The sequence below is a fragment of the Xyrauchen texanus genome, chromosome 49 (genome assembly GCF_025860055.1).
Source record: "Xyrauchen texanus isolate HMW12.3.18 chromosome 49, RBS_HiC_50CHRs, whole genome shotgun sequence".
Lineage (NCBI taxonomy): Eukaryota > Metazoa > Chordata > Actinopteri > Cypriniformes > Catostomidae > Xyrauchen > Xyrauchen texanus.
In genome coordinates, this window is record NC_068324.1 from 15,770,338 (window position 1) to 15,793,502 (window position 23,165).

Consider the following 23,165-nt stretch of genomic DNA (forward strand, 5'->3'; position numbering starts at 1 on the left):
ATGCTAATGTACGCTACACATCACCTTGCAGCAACTTTGACAATGCAACACATACTTGCGTTGACTAATGTGTTGACTGGCTAGAAGGGCCTGCATTCAAGTACAAAATATACAAAGTATTTTTCAGGCTTCGTGCTCACAACCCAGCATGGTACAGTCCCATTGTATCCTCTTCCCTTGCTATTATTAAATACATGGTAAGCTTTGACTAAGAGACAGCCTAGATTGAGTAAATTTTTGTTGGCTGAGCACCTCTAACCCTTATGGCCTGTTATGGGCAAGGTAACCACAAAAGGCCATGCTGTTGCTGTGTGTGGCTAGTGACCTGGGTACTTATTTCCTGTCCTGGGCACAGTGCCATGGCTGGGGCAGGGCTGGGCACAGTGCAGAGGTGATGAATTTACAGCAGGGATTATGCCCTGTCTGACAAACTATTTTCCATTCCACACCCATGGCCTGTTACCTTGTAACCCAAATACATTTATGTTAAAATGATGCCTAAGGGTGCTTGGGTTTGGCTGACCCACTTGCCTTTCAGTATAGTCACAAGCTAGTTTATTGGGATTTATCTTATTTTAAGCAGGGATCATATGATATTTGTATAAGCACCTGTTTTTTAAGATTGAGAGGAGATTATCACATAGATTAGTAACCTATGTTAGGTATCTGTATGTACATATTCTCTTTGCATCAGATTTCTGCTGTTAGCCATCCTATATGGTAGAAGACATGCACTGTTGGGTCTCTCTCTCTCTCTCTCTCTCTCTCTTTGCTCTCAAAATGATAGGCTGAAGTACTTCAGCCCCATGGGTGTTTCATCATGTGCTCATCCGCCCTTTTGCAGTCATCTATCTCTCCTAAAGTAGCCCTTACTGATGGGAATACAGCTCTCTTATTTTTCCTTAATGTGAAGAAAAGCATACAGACTTTAGCTGCCATAAAAAAGAAAAACCAACATACAGCCTTAAAATTCACCTTATATTAGATCAAGTCAGTCATAGTTAATGCACCATAGTTTTGGCCATTTTAGGTATTTGGCCGCAGATTCCTTTAAGTACCTTTCTCACTCTTCATAACCTGCTGAGCTCATGTATACTTTAGTTAGCTTAAGCAGAGTCTTATAAAGGCCACTCTCTTCCTGCCTAACCTTCCCCCCTTTGCCCCATGTCCTCTCAGACCGCTTTAGGGTTTTAAATTAAACTAACTACTGAAGCGTTGTGTAGTGCAAGCTCTTTTGCTTTCCTAAATTTGCTATGCACAGGTGTCGTTTACTCTGTGCAGGAAAAGGGGAAAAGTGGTGAGTGTGGCTTTTTATTTGTGACTTCCTGAAGCATGAGCCACCGGCTAAGGGTCTCACGCTAACACCATGTGGGGCACAGCTTATGGGAGGGGATGTACTGTATGGAGAGGCAGAAGTGTGGGGGTGGGAACAGGGTGGGATCTGTTGTCAAAGCCCTCTGTTGATGTAGGTCATTCTTTCAGCTGCATGTGTAAGCAACTTGATTTGTTGATATTCTGCACGAGCAGCAATACATGCTTTGGGGTTTTTAAGATGTGGATAGTGGGCAGAAACAAGACAGACAGGAAAAGAGGGAGAGTTTACTTTCCTGTGTGCCAGACCGTGTGTTGCTTTTCCCACTATTATATTGACATTAGATTTTGCAAGTGAGATGTTTCCACCCCTTACTGTATAATAAATCTGTATGCGGAGGATCCTGGCCTCTTTTCTTTGCCAGGCATGGCTGTGGGATGAAAAGGATCATTCAGTGGACAGTCACTGGTGATGGGGGTAGGGTTGCTTTAGCTATTTAGCATAGAGGGGGCAGAAGATTTCTCTGTAAATGGTTTCTGGCTGCTGAAGGTAAACTTCAAGGTCAGGAAGAAAATATCTTAAGGTTTGTTTCATACCGGTATATTAACGGAGCTGCTAGCAACTTAAATTCATGTTTTATATACATTCTTCAATATTATAATAGAAGAAATGTTACAGTTTGAAAGTGCAGTTTGGCCTTTGATAATTAAGGCTGAAGTTTGTGAAAATGTTTAATTTGGAAAGGGGATCAGGTTCAAGATCAGCTCTCATGAAAATAGAGGACAGGGCACTTAAAGCAGCTGTAGATGAGGCTGTTTACTCGCATAAGGTGTCTTTTGACTGTGTGCACATAGGTGCTCTAAAGGCTGTGTGGATTGAGTTGTGTCTTCTTGGCTTGGAAGGCTTGATTATAATCACTGAAGAAAAAGTCTCTCTCGTCAGACAAGGCCAGTGCTATTGTTCACAGCATTAAAACACTGGGAGGAGAATGAGCAATTGAAAGGCAAGTCGTTTTTAGTGCTTTCCTTCAAAAGACAAAAGAAGATGATAAAATAAATATGGTTCCTTTTGTCACAATGTCTCTGGACAAGTCTGATCCAGTCCTCATTATTGCACCTGACCTAGCCGTAATGTCTCGGTTACACCCACACCCACATCCATTAGCATTAATCCTCAATTTCTCAAAGTCACTGGTACGAATAGAGCACCGAAAGCATGATCTGACTCACCAAGTCTCAATGTGGTTAGACAACCCCCACCCCCACCCCCTCCCTCCGTAAACACGCATACGTGTGTTGCACTTCTGTGTTTTTGTTCCATTCCCACACTTGTCTCTTAATTCTGTAATCTGGGTCAAACCACCGATAAAGCTTTTGCTCCGTAATCAATCTGCTCACTAGTCCTTCACACGATTATTATGAAGTTGTTTCTAATGCAGACATGACGATAATGCTGCTCATGTGCTAAATTGCCCACAGCCATGACTTATAGCTTATGACTTGTTTGTGCCAAACTTTGTTGGTCTCCATGGTGTGCTGTAGTTTCAGTGAACTCACTTCTTGGCAACCGTAGTGGGATGGAGGGTGTGAGCCATATTTCTCTCCCTACTTGGTTGCTGATGGGATTGCATCCACTCCCATAATTCCCTTTGCCTATGGGGCAGCAATGAGGTCATTTAACAAGCACTGCAACCAGGGTGGTGGAAAGGGGAAGCTGGGCTGTCTGCAGAAATTTCCCATTTTGCTCTGCTGTAACAAGCTGAGAATTTACTTGCAGAAATGAATGGAAATGTTCACCCAAAAATGAAAACTTTTGGACTGAGAAGAGGCCACTCTGGATATGTGGCTGCCTCAAACTCTTGTCATTAATCAGTAATTTAGTGCTTGGGCTGGCATGACCCACCAGGAATAAATTACAACCCTCTGGTGAGCACTTCATTTACATTTGTGGTGCCATTTTAGAGCTCCGGTTTCACATGTTGTGCCACGGATGGCAAACCAGGCACACTTGAGGTGCGTGGCAGACCTGAAGCTAATACACTTTGCCCCTGATTCAGAACGTCTGACCTGATTGGAATCAACACCATCTGTAACATCAGGATCTAATACATATGAAATTGCAAGCATCATGTCTTGGTCTATTTTACATCTGTGTTTGTTTTTTTTTTTTGCTTTGCTGCTAGCTAAAGGTAAGTGAAGGCATATGTTCTCAACCATATCTTTGAGATCACTGGCCATAAATCACACAATAACAAAGAACAATTCAGAGTAGTCTCCTTTTGCTGGTATTCTACATATTTCTGGTTCAAAGAAGGCCTTTTTATTAGGGATGGGCATTTTTGAGTAATTTTGGAATCAAGTACTCTAACCTACAAAAAAATAGTAATTGATTACTTGTAAATGTAAATAAGTAAAACATTTTATTTTAAAGAATGACACAAATGAGAAATGTATTATTTGTTTTATTCACAAACAAACGTTACCAAGAACGGTTTCAAAATAAGTTAACTTCAGCAAAATATGTTTTTTTTTGGAAAATATTTATTGAACAATGTGTATTAGTAAAAATGGAGAAATGTATTTATATATAAGAGTAAAAACAATTTGCACTCATCTGCAGCTTACATAGAAACCAATACTGATGGTAATGCACATGAAGGTAATGTACTCTTAAGTCTACATAAAGGCTATCACATTTTTATCATTTCATATAGTATTGTTCAGAGAAAAATTGGTGAAAGTTGGCTGTTTCTAAAATGTACTCTACTGCTATGATATTTCAAGCACATTCACGCATACTGTCCTGAAAACTTCTGAGTTTCTTGTACCTCTCTGAATTTGTTTTCCATCATAGCAGATCCAGGCTGATCCACATCCACTGAACTGAATACCAGTGGAGTAGAATTAAATAAAAATAAAAAATTACAAGTATTGCCACACTTTCAAAAACACAGACACCATCAGATCTTCTCTCATCAAACACATCGACGACACGTGTCAATAGTACCCCCCAATGGACTCAATTGTAACTGTGAGATTTGGTGACTAGTTCTAAATGAACAAGTAATCATGATATTAGCCCAATATCCAAAAGGTATCTGCTCTGCCTTAAGGCAAGGGTATACTTTTATACATTTTATACATGGGGCATATATTTTCCCGAATGCCGTTTCCTCTTATGCATGGTCGAGCACTTGGCACTTGACTGTATGTCTAGAAAAAAATATTCTGTGCGTACTGTGCAGATGAAGCATTTTGCACATGGAAAACAGAATTATACTTGAGCCTTTAGAGGCTCTATATGGTTAGGATTAGGTGTAGGGGCAAGGTAAGGGGCTTGTCTGCCTGCCAGGTACAATTCATAGCACCTTCCTATAGAGGTCTAAACCTGTCCTCCATTTTGTGCGAGTATGATGCTAGAAACAAATGTAATGATTTGGTGTCTGAAGGGCAAATGTAAAGTCTCAATGACTAACTAAAAACAGTTTTTCAAGTTCAATGACTGCAATAGCTAATTTCAAGTCATTCCAGGGCATTTTCTGCAATTATATTTGTATAGCCTTTGAAGTAGCCTGCGTGGGCTGGAGAGTGCCCGCTATGTGAGCACAATGGTTAGAAAGGATTTAATAGACCTCCCAATAGAAAGTCTTCAAAACCTGACTGTTCACTTGTCTTACTGTCTGCCTGCCTTTCTCACACACTGCATGGCTATCTCCATTCCTACCAATGTCTCTTCCTGCGTTAGTGGCCTCATGGTCGAAGAAACCTGAGGAATTTTATCTCACCCTTACAGAGATGCTGGTAGCTCTTGTTGGAACAGGTGAGCGACACCAAGTCTCCTGGATCAGCATTCAGTCTGTATTTGTGTTGCTTAGATAGAGGCCTGATCAGATGTCTGTTGTGGTGGCTCACCTTAAAAGGCCTCTTTCTCCTGTTTCCAACTGATTCATCTCAAAGCCCATTGAGGAAGTCTGAAGCTGCCCTTTATTCAGTCCTTCTATGAAACCGAGCCATGGATTTGTGTTGAGTTTATCTGCTTGAAAGAAAAGGCGTGAGTAGTTTATTTACTGACCCAGTGGCCCCAAAAGGGGAACAGTTATGCAAGGCTGCTGTATGTGACATAATGGTATTGCCTCTGAAGGGAAACACTGTTGCTCAGCTACCTTAGCAATGGGATGTTTGTACTCATTACTGTGATGTAACCGCTGCAAAGGGTAACTGGGTCACTGTGTTTGTTAGCGAAGAGGTCAAATCTAAATCCTTTCTTAATTACGTCCCCCTGTTGCGAAAAATAACGGGCACATGCAGTGCTGGTTGCACCGCTGATGCACCATCAGTTGGGCCACTTACCAATGCCCAATGCAGCACAAACCAACTGAAAGCACGTTACAATGGTTTGAAAAACTATATGGACCGTAGGCAAGGAGATTGTTGCATGGACATTGGCATGAATGCCATGACACAGTTGCAAAATGGGTTGTGACCTTACTGATGTTTTCCCAGAGGAACAAAAAGAGGAAGAATTCAGAGTGTCCCCATTTCCCATTGTCACTTGACGGTTTGGACAGATCTGCAACTTCCATCTGTTATGAAACTGTGACACACTGGACATTTTGACCTTTTTACATAAGTCTACTTCAGACCCACGTCATGAGTGCCCTACTTGATAATAGTGATATTCTTGGAAAAGTGTCCCACTTGACCTCTTAGTAATGTTCGAACCAACTGGTAGAATATCTGAAGCATGGCTGCTCTGAATTGTCACGTCATTTCATTTTAGAATGATTAGTTAAGTAAACCTGCACTCAACCCTCAGGTGTACACTCAGGAGTGTTTTGGACCGTCACAATGAACAACAGAGTGCTTAATTGGAGACCAGATGGTTTCCGGTGAAGAACAACCTTGAAATAACTGTTGGTTACTTTTTTTTTTTTTTTGGCTTTTTACAGCTGTTTTGATGGTTTGCAGGTTACATGGTTCTGCATACATTTTTGGAAGTTAATATGTAGGGTTAGAATCATAGAACCAGTTATTATTCATTTTTCAAAAAATACAGGAACTATATTAGAGGTTGACGGATAGTGGATTTTGCAGTTATTGATAAATAAGGTGGTGGAAATGAAAATAACAGATTAATCAGACGATAATTTTTTTAATTGATTTATACAATGTAAAAACAATGTCTTATTCCTTCCTTATTTTGACGGGCGCAGACAAGATTCCTAATTGAAGAAAATCACAAATCCATTTTAACGTTTAACCAAAATCTCAAAAATTATATTTAGTCCATAATGTGGGACTTTTAAGAATAAACAAGCCTGAAACACACTGGGACTCTTATTTTAAAATGATGGAAAATTATCAGCAACTATAACCATAGATTTTAGCCAATAACAATAGTTCCAAAAAGCAACTATTGGCAAATATGTCTGTAAAACTGACATATTGGTCTACCTTTAAACTTATATGATTTTCATGACTTTTGGTTCAGTTAACGGTTCTTGAACATACATTTTTTCTGCCGATGTGGACGAGACACCATACTTAAATACTCTGAAAGTGCAGTGCAATTAGTCGGCAGCGCTGCCCACACTGCTCGACCAGTGTACTCCAATTCCTAAATGAATGGCTCCTATGAGCCAGTTCTTTTGAATCTGCAGCGCAAAACACATAGCGTGACCAGTGTAGTCAAATCCCCGAACGAATGACTCTTATCAGATGGTTCTTTTGCATCTAAAATGCGAAATACACAGCGTGACCAGTCTTGCCCAATTACCAAATGTATGATTCTAATGAGATGGTTCTTTTAAATCTAGCGGGTGAAACGCATAGCGTGACCAGTGTAGTCTGAATCCCGAACAAATGACTCTTATGAGCTGGTTCTTTTGAATCTATGGCACAAAACATATGGCACAACTAGTGAAGTCCGATTTCTGAACAAATGACTCTTATGAGCCATTTGAGTAAAGTGTTAGTAAAGTCATTAAAAAGTGTGTGAACATGCCTGCAAGAACTGTGATAAATGTATTTCTGAGACTGTATGTTATATCTAATATTTCTTCCTCAAAAAAAAAAAAAAAGAAAATCATTAGTCAGAATCGTTAAATTCCTTTCAGTTCCCATCCCTACATCTATGTTTGCGTTTGAGCATGCATGGTGGTTAGCAGGTTTGTCTGCAAGTGAGTGACAGGTCATAGATTTAAATGGGGGTGGTCTAGACTCGCTCTGCCTGCTGTTCTCAGTTTCTCTCTCAACCCTTTATAACAAGCCATAGTAGGGGTAAAGGACGCCAGCAAAGCTGTCGTCCCACACATACATTTTTGGCATACATACATCATGTATGTATGTTCGTTTAATGTTGTTTTCCATTGGAGCCTTAAGAGGAAACAAAGGCAGCAGCAAAAAGCTGTCTGGTTTTCTGTACTCTGCTTGTTCTGTCCAATTTAACCATGAATGTCTTTTTTTTCCCACTTCTTTGCCATTCAAACCTTGCAAACTATTAACAGTACAGATGCAAGACCCATACCATATAACAGTGGTTTCAAGACCTTAGTGGTAGTTCACGCTACTCGAATAGAAAAAAACAGCTGTTAAAAAGCTGGTAAAATTAGAAAAGTAGATCTCACTATTGTGGGGGAAGATAAGCATCAAAATGGAACTAAAATACATGCTGTATCTGACACGTGGGCCCCAGTGTGCACAAAGGGAGGGGTCTTTGGTGTACAGACTCGTTTCACATGAAACTGTGAGGAAACCACACCGAGATATATGGTCCCAGATGGCTTTGGGTAGATGAGTGTCAAAGCCCACTTTTATTGCCCGATGGAGAATGCATTTCTCACTGCAAGTTTCGTGTTTGAAAACAAGCTGGGTCTAGGTAGCGACTATTAACCTGCCTAATTAAACTCGCTGTCTGGTTGTCCAACATGTGGCAGTACTGGAGTAAAATACTAGATTTTTAGATGTGTTCCGACTCCACATAAACCAGCGTCTGTGTGTTTGTGCATCCATCGGTTATCTCAATAATGAGTTAGTAAATCCCATAAGCCTCTTTGGTGCAGTCAAATTGATACTTGTCCCTCCTAGTAGTATCACGGTTCTCCAATTAGCATGATGCAATGCTTACTTGGCTGGAACATGTGCTTCATTTTTAATGCAGTGCATTCCTGGTTTAATGTATGGGATTTTCACCCAGCCTACTGACTGTAAAAAACTTTTTCACTCACATTTTGTAAGTTTGTAAAGGAGAGGATTAGCACTCTCTCACAAGCGGCTTGTAAATAGTTGTTCTGCATCAGGTCTTTCACGTTTGCTTAAAGAATGCTCATTTTGGGATCTAAAAGCCATTTGTGGAAGGTAAACCACTGTGTGACCTGGATCTGAATGGCCCAGGTCATTCACTGTGGGGTTTTGTTGTTTTTTTTGGTGTGAGTTGATTCTCAGTTCCATGGTGTTTTAACTACTCTACTGTGTAAAGGGGTACATATGGGTATTAGGAAGCTGTATAGGCCCTGTGTGTCTTTTTGTGCACTGTTCTAGGTTCATCGTTCCCCTCTAGATGTGAATTCTAGATGCAGTCATAATAAGAGAAATCACAAAACTGGTTTCAGATCAGTGTAAAAGATCTTATTCTTCCAATGAGGCATGTCTGCACTGGCTTAATGGGGTCTACGCAGAATAAAAAGTGTGCAGCAGGACTATCGTTGCTGAATGTGTTCATTGTCCACATATGGGACTTTATTGCTGTTAGCGACACATGCTGGTGTTTATGGCATGTGGCCACTAAACACCATCTTTGTTGTAAATGTATTCAAATATTGAGTGAATTTTTGCAAACAATTACAGTATATCCTTATTGAGTATCTTTTGTCTTGTTTTTGAGTAAAAATATCTAAACATTCTTAAAACATGATAAAGAATATTAAGGCTTGTTGTCAGAGAATGACATCATGAATATTGGTGTGTTTTGTTGCCACTTGTGTATGGGCTATTGACAAATTAGGGATGACCAAGGTGATAATGAAAAATCTTTTATAAATCTAGTTTAAACACGTGTCATGTTTGTAGAGATGTAATCTATGTGTCCATTGTTGGTTTCATAAACTATTGAAAAACATTTATGGCATTTTCTAAAAAAAGAAAAGAAAAATAAATACATTTAATGAAATTTCAAAGTTCAAAATTACAATTCTTTCCTTGCTACACAATAAATGAGTATACACTATTATTCACTTTTTAAAACCGTTTTCAAACATATTTATTAAGGCAATTTTTTAAGTATCATGGTTGTCTAACCACATTGACAGAATGGCCACCTGCATGTTGCTTACACCACCTAAAGTTTTTAAAAGCATCTTCTTATTTGTAGATGGTACGTCAGTCTATAATTTGTATAGACTTTAATGTATAGGTTTACACCCCCTTCGTTTTGAACACATCATAGATATGCATCTGCGTGATTGCTAAGACGTGTAGACAAAACACGTCTGTTTTTTTTCTTGTTCGATATTTTTACTGAAAACCAAACCAAAGGTTCTTTTAAGGAAAAAGCTTTTTTTGCAAGTTCAGACAATCAAAGCAAACACAAAGAAAATGTTTTTGGAGACCGTTAACATGGAACTTCTTTGTCGATTAGACAACAGTCTATAATTTGTAAAGTGTAGAGTACAGGTTTTCACGCCCCTTTGTTTTGACGACATCATAGTTTTATGTCTGTGTGATTGTTAAAATGTGTATAAACCACTTAACAGCTGCTATTTTTGTTGTTATTGTTGTTGCTACAGGAGAGCGCCCCTTTCCCTGCACCTGGCCTGACTGCAGTAAGAAGTTTGCTCGCTCTGACGAGCTGGCACGGCACTATCGCACCCACACTGGCGAGAAGAAGTTCGGCTGCCCCCTGTGCGACAAGCGATTCATGCGGAGCGACCACTTGATGAAACATGCACGCCGCCACTCCGACTTTCAGCCGGCAATGTTAAAGAGGCAGCATGGAGGAGGAAATGCCACCGTCCCGAGCAGCACATGCCCCGGCTCCCTCAGCGATTACAGCCGCTCAGATGCCTCAAGCCCGACCCTCAGCCCTACTCTTAGCCCCGCCAGCTCGCCTTAACCTGGCCGCACTTTCTGCCCACAGCGCCTGGGTCTCCAGGATAATTTTTTTCTTCTCTATTCATCTTTTTCCTCTCTTGAAAATGGCAAAATTAGCGCCCATGCTAAACACCTTCATTTGCTGTGTACTGTACTGTACATAACTGCTTCTTGTAGTGCAATTTTCTTGTGCAAACCCTAAAAGTGAGAGGGGGGAAAAAAAAGAAAAGAATGCCTTTTCCAGATGGCATTATTTACATGATGTACCATATGTCTGTATTTTTATAGCTTCTGGCCTTCATGGCCACTTTTCCATTGTGTTTTTGTTTTGTTTCATTCATTTTACAACCGATCTGTTTGAGAGAACAAAAAAGTTGAAAGTTTTGTCAGGTAAAGATATTTCTTTCATCTTTTTTCGTTTTTATTTAAAACGGGTGAAGGAAAGGGGCTCACATACACCTCAGGATTCAGAACAGTTTTTTTCTCCTTTAATAGTCACATTGACTGCACAATACAAGCATCACTTTACTCCGAAATTCAACAGAGGTTGAATTTTGCGCCCTGCTCAGGGATGGCCTTGTTAGCTTGAAAGAATGAACACGATGAAGACAGACAGCCTTACACTCGGACAAAAGGATACTTTTCACTCTTATTTTTTTTGGTTTATTGGTAGGTTGGATGGTTGGTTTCAGGGGAAACAAATTCTGGGTTTTAACGGTCAGTCAAACTACATTTTTATTTGTTTTTATTATAGATTTTTTTGTGAATCAGTCTAAGAGTGGCATAAGCACTTACCAGATTAGAAGTGTGGAGGTAATTGTGTTATTAAGACTGGAAATGACTCAAAACTATACTTTCAACATTGCTATCTCCTGAAAACCCTGTACACACAGAGCTGTGCTTACTTGGGTTCTCGTTTCAAAGGAAGTCCTCTCAATATAGCACGAATGTAGTGATCAGTCCAACTTTATATTCCAGAACTGCCCAATAAGGAGAAATCATCACTTCTCTCAGTGGAATAAACTAGACTCCCCTTGAAAATTCAGAGGCTAAAGTTTCAAAGCAGCTGTTTCCTCAATAAAAAAACAGCACATTCATCAACTTCAGGGTTTTTACTACTGTACAACATATACAAAGGGACTTGTCTGGACATATGACTACTTCAGACTCAAATAAAGACAAAAAGCACATGAACAGAATCCACCAAAGACTAAGGTGTGAATGAGAGAACAAGAGAGGGTTTTTTTTACTCTACCCAGAGCAAGATGGGAGGGAGGCAGGGATGTTGGCATTCACTCAGGTAACAGCAGAAGTCCTGGCCCTCTGCCCTCCATCTGCAGAAGCCTTCCACTTAGGAAACGGCGTCATCCCACATAGGGCTATTCATAGCACACTAGCCAGGGAGACGTGAGCCATTACAGTGGAGCTTTACGCACCCTGTCTCACTTACTCAATCTGATTAAGAAGAGTGGGAGGAAAAGAAAGAGATGGATTGTGGGCCGAAACAAATGAAGTCCTTAAGCTGTGTCCTTACCAGCACAATGCAACAATTTTTTAGCATCAAGCTAATTTATCGAAATTATCAAAATTATGCTGCGTTCATATCCTGTTGGAATTACTGTAATTTCGAGATGTTAACTTGGAGATTGTACACAGAGCTGTTCATGTTATTACAAGTTCTACGAAAACGTGATCACTTTTTACAAGATAGAATCTCATAATTGTGGTAATTCCGACATGACATGAACGCACCAACTGACTTGTCGCTCTTTGTTGTCATGCCTGGTTTTGGCTATTGGTAGGCTGATATCGATTTTTTGGCCCTGATGGAACCTACAGAATTTTATTCATGTTTTCTTTTCTGATTTTAAGGGAAAATCAATGGAATTCTGTGGAAGGGATGTAAACATAGCAAAATGTAAGTAAATTGAGCTTAAAGTACTATACTCTATTTGGTAGTTGAAAGCATCCAAATGGCCAAAATATTTAATAAACAAGCATGCAAGGGATGGGGAATGCATTATACTTTTATGAGTGAAAGATGACTGAATTCTGTGAAGTTCTTTGCATGCAGATTCCTCCTGGGCCTTGAAATGCAATAATGATAGTTTAGGCTTATAGTTTTTAAAAAGCATTTATTTTGCTGTGTTTACACCACGAACCCACACTAGAACACCATTTTCCTCCACCAAAAAAGGGAGCATTTCAACTTTCTCCAGAACTGCATACTTAGGGAAAACATTGATGTTAGGAAACTGAAACTGGAGGTTTCAAAGTTCAATCCAATTCAAAAAAATGTTTAAACGCAAATTCTTTATTATCATTGACAAGGCTGTCGGTGGGGTTTAGAATTGACATAAGCCGAAATCGTCCGACACCTACAATCTCAAAATGGCCAAATATCAGTTGATTAACCATATATCTGTCCATCACTAGTTAGAGTACAGCTTAACAATTCAATGTGGACTAGATTTTCAGAACATATATGATCACAGCTGGGTCACTGGGTGGTGTGGAGAGACCCAGGCCTCCATGAGAACAAAGACCGCAATCTGCAAGAGACAGGAAAGGGGTTTGACCTTATGCGAGACAGATAAAGACAGAGGCTTTATCATGAGCAGAGCACTCCAGCACAAGAAACACCCAGTCAGCTCCATCTCCCTCTCTCTCTCATGGATAGAAACCTCCCTCCCGTCTGTGCTACTCCCCTCTCACCCACCAACAGCATCCCAAAATTCATTGCCGGAGCTTAAAGAAGAAAAACGGCTTCGTCTGATTGGATGTCATCCAAGCAGCAGGCCAAGTGGGGGGTTTATAATGCAGGAAGTGAAGAGCTTGAAGACAATGGGCAAATGTTATGAAATCGGAGTTGAGAATGTTGGGAATTTTCAGATGAGATGTTATCAGTGTTTTTTGTTTTGTTTTTTCCCAGTTTGACACTGTTGACTTCTAGGACTAACTCAGTCACTCTTTCTTTAAATTACTGTACAAACGTTTTCACAAGCACAGGAAAACCCTCACATACCCTTTTTTTTACTGTTGCGGGAATACTGGTACATCAGCATGACCGCTCAATACATTACCTCAATGAACCATAAAAGCAGCTGCTTTCAAACTTGACTCATTAAAAAGGCTCTTACAAAAAGAAGTACTACTAAATTTGTAGATTTATATTCATACATATCAACTGAACAGATTTACCGTCCTACATCGCTTCAGTCTGCGAGGATGATAAAGGGTCATCGTGAGAAAATGTCTTGCTGTTTTACTCACTCAGGCGAAAGGCATACTAGACCCTCCAGGATTTGTGGCACCACTATCCAAACTTCTGTGGCGCTTCTGTGGTCTTTCTCTGTCACACTTTCCCATACATGCAATGTTCCTAAAATGTCACTTTAATATTTAGCACGCTTTCTATTACAGTTCTCTTTCATAAGCTCATTAATTAACACCAGCCATCTTGTGTTGTCTTCATTACAACCCAACCAATGTCCACCCCAGTGCCCAATGTTGGGAGACCAGCATCAGTGCTGCCCAGCTGGAAGAGCACTGTAGGGCTTGAGGAGCAGGTGGGGAGGCCTGTGAATGCCAGGCCTTGTCCCCCCTTTATCCTTGCTTTGCTAATGTCCCCCCATCCCCCTCCCAGTGCCCTCTCGCATGGCCCTCTAACAATCTTGGCATAATCAGGGCTTTCTCTCATTTTTCCAGCTAAAGAAAACACCCCTAATGAAAATAAACAGTGCTGCGGTTGCATTATTCCTGCAATAAAGCCATCTTTCTGTGGACACACCCTTCCCTTGCCCCTTAAAGTAATTTCAGCGGTAACGTTTGAAGGCTGTGCCAACGTTTTTCCACATAGTGTTACGTCTCATGCACAGATGAGCGCTCTAGCCTTTCAAAGTATACTCTTTTGACCACGAGCGCATATAGAAGAGTTCGATGCATGCGCACTATGACTGCTTTGTGACACACTTATGTTCAGTCAACGCCAGACGCATGCGCCAGCAACGCGCAAAGATGCTGATTGTCCACGTGTTTTGAAAACTGGGCTGCACATGGACAGTCTGTGCATACTGTGTCGATGACGGTATATGCATCACTCATACTGCGCTTGAGATGTAGCGGCAGGCAGAAAAATGAAATAAACGCTTGTTTTAAGATGGAGTTAGCTTTACTTCCAGAGTAAGATGACTTGGAGAGTTCTCCATCTGTGTACGCTCACTGTGTGCAAGAAGTTTTAATCAGAGATAGCCATTTATGGTAGTTCTCTTGAATTGCCATTCATCGTATTTGCAAATACTTCTCACTGCTGGTCAGCAGAGGGTATTTTACCAGGCACAGATAAGCAGGTCCGACACAACATCCTCTTTAGTACTTTTCAAACCCAATAAAACAGGGTGCCATTGGCTGTTAAGTCTCTCGCATTTGTGTACTGGTTAGACAGAGTATACTCAACAAAGTATATGTATATATATTTTCCTGCTAATATGTTCTGAAAAATGTAATTGCTTAATGTAAATTTACAGTCAACTCACAGCCCGGGTTATTGTGAATTACAGGTGAAACACAAACATGCGTCTCTTATGTTCATGTATTTTCACTGTAACAATATTACTTGAATGAGAAGCAAGACCATTGAACACAGATGGAAATATGTCTAGGTCATGACAAGTCAAACTGTACCGTTTCTTAACTTACAACCCAGCTATCACAAATTGTGTGAACTTGGATGTATTCATTTCTCTTTATTTGTTAAACATTTCAGCATTGTGTTGTAATTTTTTCTGAATATTTTCTTTGGATTTCTGTGTAGAAGTCACAGATAGCCGTGCTATTATTATAGATTTTTCTTGCGAATATTGTAATTAGTGTTTCATAACGCTTTCTTTTCTGTCTGCTGCGACGATGCTTGTCCTATGCTAGAAGAGAGGAGTAGAAATCGGACTAATCTTTTTATTGAAAGACAATGAGCTCAAATAGCAGGACATCGGTGTAATCTCCACATATAGGGAAGAAAAGGGAAATATCCTGACTTCTCAAATGAATCGCAGGTGAATTAATGCATTCGATATGGCATAGCCATAGAGACCGTGGCATTGTGAGTAGATAGTCACACATTCATATTTAATTTTTGTGTTTGTTATTTAAAATTATTGAAATTCCAGCAGGTGTTCAAATTTTATTTCGTTTTTGTCATGCATCTTTTCATGCATCAAAACTCATCCCTCTATAATAACGGAGTAGGTTATTCATTTTCTTTTTTGGATGGGTTGGGAGATGGAAATTGATGGAATTCATATCTGAAAGAATTGTAAATTTTATGACAATATTTTTTTATGAATTATCAGGTTCTTAAGAGCCACAAAGCATCATACTGGAAGCGAATCGTCTTTCGCTAAATTATTACAACATGTGGATTGCATAAACCCACATTCCCAATTCATCGAGAAATGATTTGATATTGTATATGGCCATTTGTTCACAGAATTCAACGAATGACTTTGATAGCGCTTGAATGAATTTAGCACAGACTAAACAAGTCTTTGATCCTATGTTCAACAATTGACGTGTTAGTTCAATAATGAGTTCCAAAGGCATTAGAAGGATTACATCACTAACCGACAGACAATTGAAATATACAGTGATAAGTGAGATAAAATGACATTGTACAGTTTTCTATGAGTGATGTTTTTAAGTGTATGTAGCGGGTGGATGATATGTATTAGATGAGTGAGTATTTCTAAAAACTAGATTCTCATCTGACGTGATCTTGTACTTTATTTGAATTTTTTTGTTTTCCTTTAGTTATGTTTGCTTCATTTTGTCATTGTACAGTTGGGAACAAATGCACATGTTAGTAAAAGTGAAAACTCGGACATTTACCTGTTGAACATCTTAAAAGAAAGCTCTACCATTCCAAAGGATTGCAAATATATTTGCTATAAATTTGCTGCTTATATCCAACCAATGCATCAAAGCTTATTTTCTTCAATGTATTTATTTTACAGTTACTCTTTTTGTAATATATGTACAATATATCTTTTGTTACTAGTTCAGTTCGGTACTAAACAAATGTTTTGTTTTTTTTCATTTCTTGTAGGATTTCTTTTGACTTATTATTTGCCTGTAATCATCTACTTAGTCTCCTTATTTGGTAAAGAAACAGCCATGCCATGATCTGATAACTTAAACGAATAGTTCGCCCCAAAAATGAAGCTTCTGTCATCATTTTCTTTTTTTGGCTTAACAATTTCTTTAAGCAGATCATCCTTGACCCTCTCAGAGAAGTTAAAATACAAGATGGCTTCCAAGTGTTCACTTATCAGTTCCAGAATGGTCTATTCATACAAACTGAGTCTGTTTTGAATAACCAATGTTCTCAGTGCTGAAGGAAGCTGATGTTGTAGTTTGAAAAGCTGAAAGATTTGCCAAGGACGCCATAGTTTGGTTAAATGCCCCTCACTTTTATCTTAATGGAATAACAGTACCGGGTGACTGCATTACTTATGTTAAATTCTCGTTTTAAAGACTCAATACCAAAGGTTTCAGGAAAGAATGAATAACAATGTTACAAAATTGGAATTCAGTCTAACATTTGATGGTTTTAGAGAGAGAAAAATAATTGACAAAAGTTATAACATACATAACTTACCCTATAAATACATGACAGTTTTTCTTACTCTTAAAGTATCAGCCTTTTGCTATTGGAAGCAATCAAAGTAGGTCAGAGAGATATGCATAATCATACTAACTTTGTCTAGAATATCCCTAATTCGCTAAAACCCACAGTTAAAATAGCTTTTTTGATTTGACATAGTCCCAGAAATACATACTGTGAAGATCTGCACATGCAAAGCAACAGTAGTTTGTCCAGCACTTTCTTTATAGTCCCATCATGCAGTTTAGGCCTTTATTGCAGACGGTATGTTGATGTAAAGACCATTATTGGTGAAAATTACACTGTGCTTCTGCAGTTAGATGTTTCTCCAAAGAACCTATAAGTAGATGCCATATAGTAATTGTTTCATGAAAGCTTTAGAGACATCAACACACTTTGGGATTTACTAGACTGGAACTGCACCTTTAGAAATGAATATTTACTATGTCATGGCCTAACAAACATCATTTACTTGAGGTCTGCCTAATGGATGGCTGTCATTTTTAATGGTGGAAGTGGATTTAGATTTTAGCCCTAGCTTAGGTTTGACTGTTGTTTATGTTTCGTCTCCTGCTCGACATAGGAGAATCTAACTGCTTTTGAGGGCTGTGGTCATTTCTGTTTGTCTTGGTGTCTGCCAAGCCATGCGGATGGTTTCATACACACTCGCTTCTGTAAAAAGCACAGGGCGCCAATTTGTCTTTGATTCCCTGTTGTTATGGCGCGAGCGTGACCTAGCAACTCCACGAGGCTAAACTCTGTGCCACTCCCTCGGGGAGATTCTACCAGACGAACCCCCACTGATAATACATTCAAAATTCATTTAAAATAAAATGCATTTCCCATAAAGATAAAACGGCATAAACACCCTGCTTCTCTGAAGTTCTGAAACTTCAAAGCACTGTGAAAGAGGCATTTCACATATTTCATTGCAATCTTCATGTGACGTTTCAAATCAGTTAGGGTGGTAAATTCATTCAAATCCCTTCCTCTCCAAACATACCAGTTAAAGGGCTAGATCATCCAAAAATGAAGGCATTTACTCACCCTCATGTCGTTACATGTGACTTTCTTTATACTGTGGAACACAAAATAAGTTATTTATAGCAATGTGTCCAAGCAGCTCTTTTTCATACAATGGGAGTGAATGGTGACCTTGGCTGTCAAGTGATTTTAATTAAAATATACTTAAATTAGAAACGTGTTCCTTGCACAAAGCTATCATATGACTATAGAAGACCTGGATATATATTCCCTAAGTTGCATAGACTACTTCAGTGATGCTTTTAAGGTGATTTTTGTCCTTTTGGAGGTTTACAGCCTCTACTCCCCATCCACTTTCATTGTATGGAAAAGAGCAGCTTGGACATTTGGTTAAACTTCTTCTTTGGTGTTGAACGGAAGCCATACGAGTTTGGAATGACATGATGGTGAGTAAATGATGAAAAATGTGTTTGTTTTGTGTGAACTATCCCTTCAAGTACATCATGTGCTAACACCCTCCGATCTTAGAGATTTCAATAAGTGTTGTATAGAAAGTTATATTGAGGCACTAGTGGCCTCATGCTGTCTTGTAGACGTTCGCGACGTGAACTCGACTTGCCTTCCTATTGTGCATATTTGTCTGTATTTCTGTCTATATTAACTACACCATGTGATGCCTGCTCCAGTCTATACGGCACTGGGTTCCTATTTCCCAGTACATCTGTACTTTGTTCAATAGCTCTTCTTCAACAATGGCCAGTTCCACTCTCCATAACCTCATTTAAAATACTGCCACATAAATTACCAGGTTTTTTTTCCTGTTTGTTTTGCAATCAACCAAATCACTACAGTGAAGTATTACAGTTGTACAGTTCCTTGAATTATTCAGATGATATTGTTGCTGGTCTATGGTTGCTCTGCTGTACCTTTTTATTACTTTTATTTTTTACATGTTAGACAATATCGTGACTATGTCCTATGCAAATATGAGAATTAACAAGAATCGGTCAAATAATGTGTTGTCTTAACTTGTATGCATGAAATAGTGATGTTTACATTTGAGAATAAATTCATAAGTAAGACGCAGAGTTCTGATTTTGTGTCATTTTTATTGATTAGGTTCTAACTGTACACTATATAAAATATTGTGTTCTGATTCAATTCTTCTGCAGAGTAATATGGTTTATTAGTTTAACCGTAGGTTGTTTACAGTTGCCATGCAATGTAGCAAATTTGTGCATTAATAATTAATTTGATGTTAAACGTGTGCATGGCCTTTTTTAATTTAAATAGTTCATATTCAGTTATTAGCCATTTTAGATAACTCATGCAATCTGGGTTTAGGGCCTGAACCACTCTTTTCTTATTACACAATTCTCTGAAATAACAGATTCTGACTGGTCAATTGCAGCCTTCTGCGGTAAAACTTTTTTGTATAATGCCCACTGAACTGTGTAATTAACTGTTGTCCTTGGCAGCTGATTGCATATAGATACTGTAGATGTGCTAGTTTCAATTCTGTCGTATCACTCAGTGATCCCTTTGTTCTCAGACAAATCAATATTTCATGCCCATTTTATTTGATATAATGTTCAGTCAGCCGGTCATTATCGCAACATAACCTGTTGGGGTTTATTTGCTATACTGACTGATTTATCCCTTCCATAAAACTTGTTCAAAAGAATCTTATTAAAACAAATAAATAAAATAAAATTAGTTCATTAATTTATACTATTAACAAATCAATAAATAATAAAAAATACTAGGTCTGTCATTCGACATATAATTTTGAATTTAATTAATTGCATGACATGCCAATTAATTAATTGAATTAATGACAAAAAATTATATAGTAATGTAAATAAGGCATAATTCAAATATAATATATGATGATCAGAAAATCTAATTAAGATATTCAAGTTGAAATGTATTGCATTATTGTGGCAGACGAGTAAAGCATTGATTAAGCAATGCAAGTTGTGGCTTTAGAAGTCAAAATATAGCTTGTTTTTGATTACAAATCTTAATCTCACATTCCATCTGTGCTTATGGGGGCTGGGCTTTAAGGTTGCATGATCCAGTTTGGCAGTCCCCCTGCTCGAAAACCCATCTACAAAGAAAACAAAATGGCTTGTCAAGGTGCGCTGACTGCCCTCTGCTGACACGGCTCATAAAAACACAAAGTTAAATCAGCCTGAACTCAGTAAAATCAGAAATAGTAGACCGACTTTTCTTTCGTCAAAATCAGTATAGGTTGACCGACATTTCTAAACACTGCCCCCAGTGGTGAAGGTGGTAAGTGTTGTAGGGCATATGGGCACATGTGAGCTCCATTTATGTTCAGGAGGTTTCCAAAAGCTAGTAGTGAAGCAAGTTCTTTTCAGCTTTACAGGACTTTATACAATGAAGAGAAAAGCATTTATTTATAGATTTTATCCCCCAACACAAACCCAAACCTTAACCATTAGTGGAGTAAATAAGTAATGTTAGAGGTAAAAGGGAAATCTCCAAATCATGCTTGTCATTGATAATTAAAACGTGGTTACTGTCTGTCTTTGAACCCTAGTCGTCCATGCAGCTGTTGCAATGCGCTGCCAATCGCGACAGGTGGAAATGTAAATACATTTAAATCCCTGCAAAGATGTCTGATAAGAATGCTGCATGTCAGCGCGTCGGCATACTGTCGCCGATCCTAGAGTACCACAACTATCGGAAACATCATGCCCACTTCAAGTGTGATCATGTTCCGTTAAATGTAGGCTACTCCAAGCATGAATTGCTTTGATACTAGGAAAACACATACTTTTATTACAGAATTAATGTACAGTATGGGTCAGCAGGCATGATTAATTGTGTTAATTTTGAATGCATTATTTTTACATATATAATTAATCGCAAAAATGTATGTGGTAATTTGACAGCCCTAAAAAATACATAAAATCACTACTGAAATAAACTAATAAAGAGTTATTGTTATTAATAGTAGTTTCATAAAGTGGCTGATGGTCAGAAAATCTATCTATACATTTAAAAGTAAAACTCATTCATTTATATCCTCAGTAACATTTATGGAGACTGACATACTCAGTATTTGGCAGCCTTGTGCGCTCTGCAGGTACTGACTGTGAATATCAAAAGCTTTGGCACACTGCAGAATTCTACACAGACTTTGCATCTCGAATTCACCCAGACCCTTTAGTGCTCAGCCAATGACTGCACTTGTTGCTTAGCAGGATGCCAATAAGAAAGGAGAACTGAGAAATGTCTGTTGTATGAAATAATGTGCTCCGGGTAGGTCTGTCTGTATGAAGTATATGTTGTTCTTGGCAATTCTGCACCCGTTTAAATATTTTGATGTAGGGAAATGTCAACAAAGACCACAAAACAGATGGCATTTGTGCTTTGTTTATTCATTTGTAATGCTGAAAAAAAGCCTGTGTTGAAATTTAATTTTTTTTCTTGTTTTCCTGTACTAATATTGAGCATCCCTATAACTAGAAGGAAAACCTATAGGCTAAATCAGATGCAATAAGACTCTTTTCTATCCTCACTTGCAAATGTTTTTTTTTTTCTTATTTTAACAATAAATCTAACCAAATTTAATGAGGTTTATGCTTAAAACTAGAGAAAAATTGTCAGTGGGGTAAGACATTTTTTTTATTTAAGATTCATTCTTCTGAAATAAATACGTCTTGTTTTAACAAGTCAAAAATCCTGAATAAGACATTTATTTTTAAGCAGTTCAGAGTCCAGATGGTGCAAGATTTCAAAGGAACAAAGCGTTTGGCACGTGTGCACTGTCATCATCCAGCATGTGTGTAAAGTGATACATTTCAGATTTAAAAAGAAAGTCTGTGCTGAAAATGAGGACTGGATCAAAAAAGGACTGTTTGAAATGAACGAATCAATGGCCCACATTCTGTCCCACACAGTTATGTAATAAAGCAACGCTTTCAAAAAATGCACAAAACACTAAAAATAAGCAGAGAGAACGCTGGTGTGTTCCTCACGCCGTCTGCTCACCTCCTGTCTCTCTGTCTGTCCATGTCTGTCCACCATGAACATGTCCAGAAAGGCTTATTCTTCACTTCTTTTCTCTCGACCACCACCAAATGTGGTTGAAGTGGACAAATCTCAGAACGTTTTGGTTCTCTTCTAAACCGGTCTTTAGCGTCGTCCCATTTCAATCCTATTGGCCAAAACGTATCTCAATACCAGGTGTAAACAGGGCCTTTATCTCCCTCAAAAACAAATACAGAGTGACCTGCAGTGACAAAGTGACCAGAAGTCCTCCCGTTTCAATGAGAGTTGGTCATTTCCGGCAACATGAGCAACAGCAACCAGTTAATGCTCTATCAAGTAAATCAACAAAACCTACCTCCCTAAGCTAAACCTTAAACCTAAACCTAACTGATAGTATCAAACTGTATAAAGCGCATGTAAAATGATAAAAACACAATTGCTTAAGCAACCATGTCATTTTGTGGTGCTTCTATAACACTTTCGGCTCATGCGTCGACTGCCATGCTCTTCAGGACTCGTATGCAAGTGCAACGCTCTATCAGTTGAGCTACCGTGCAACTTGGTTGTTCGTAAATGTAGATTATTATGTAATGCAAGTCTTATAATGTATCGGCTAACAAGTCAAGTGCTATAGTAAATTGTTTAGATGTTTTAATATAGCATTGCGTGAGAAACAAAGTGAAAAGTGAGTGTTTATGAACTGATAATCCACCGTATTACTCGTGATTTGTGTGCAAGTAAATACAAATTCTGTGTAGCTTCTCTAGTGTTCACTTCACTAGGAAACTGCAGTGATACGTACTGTACAATAAGCCACATCATTTTGCAAACATTTTGATGCAGTAATGTGACTGTGAGTCTATGTTGTCATTAATGCACCCAGAGCCAGAAATGCCTATTAGTGACGAATGGTATAACAACCTGGCAAAAGGTCAGTGTGAACAGGGCTTTAGATAGACACACAGAAAGACAGGAAGAAACACACACACACACACACACACACACACACACACACACACACACACACACACACACACACACACAGGTTATTTCTTGCCCACATGGAGAGTGATAATGCTGCAGTAGGAGCTAGAGCGAACAG

The 23,165-nt window shown here is 38.8% G+C and overlaps 1 protein-coding gene across 1 annotated transcript in view; it reads left to right on the top strand.

Moving 5' to 3' along the window:
- Positions 1-19,128, top strand: part of LOC127640330 (Krueppel-like factor 13) — a 40,443-nt gene extending 21,315 nt beyond the window's left edge. The window contains exon 2 of the mRNA XM_052122814.1: positions 10,095-19,128. Coding sequence (XP_051978774.1) covers positions 10,095-10,420 — 326 coding nt within the window. The 3' untranslated portion in view covers positions 10,421-19,128. The remainder of the gene's footprint in view (positions 1-10,094) is intronic.
- Positions 19,129-23,165: the final 4,037 nt, after the last annotated feature.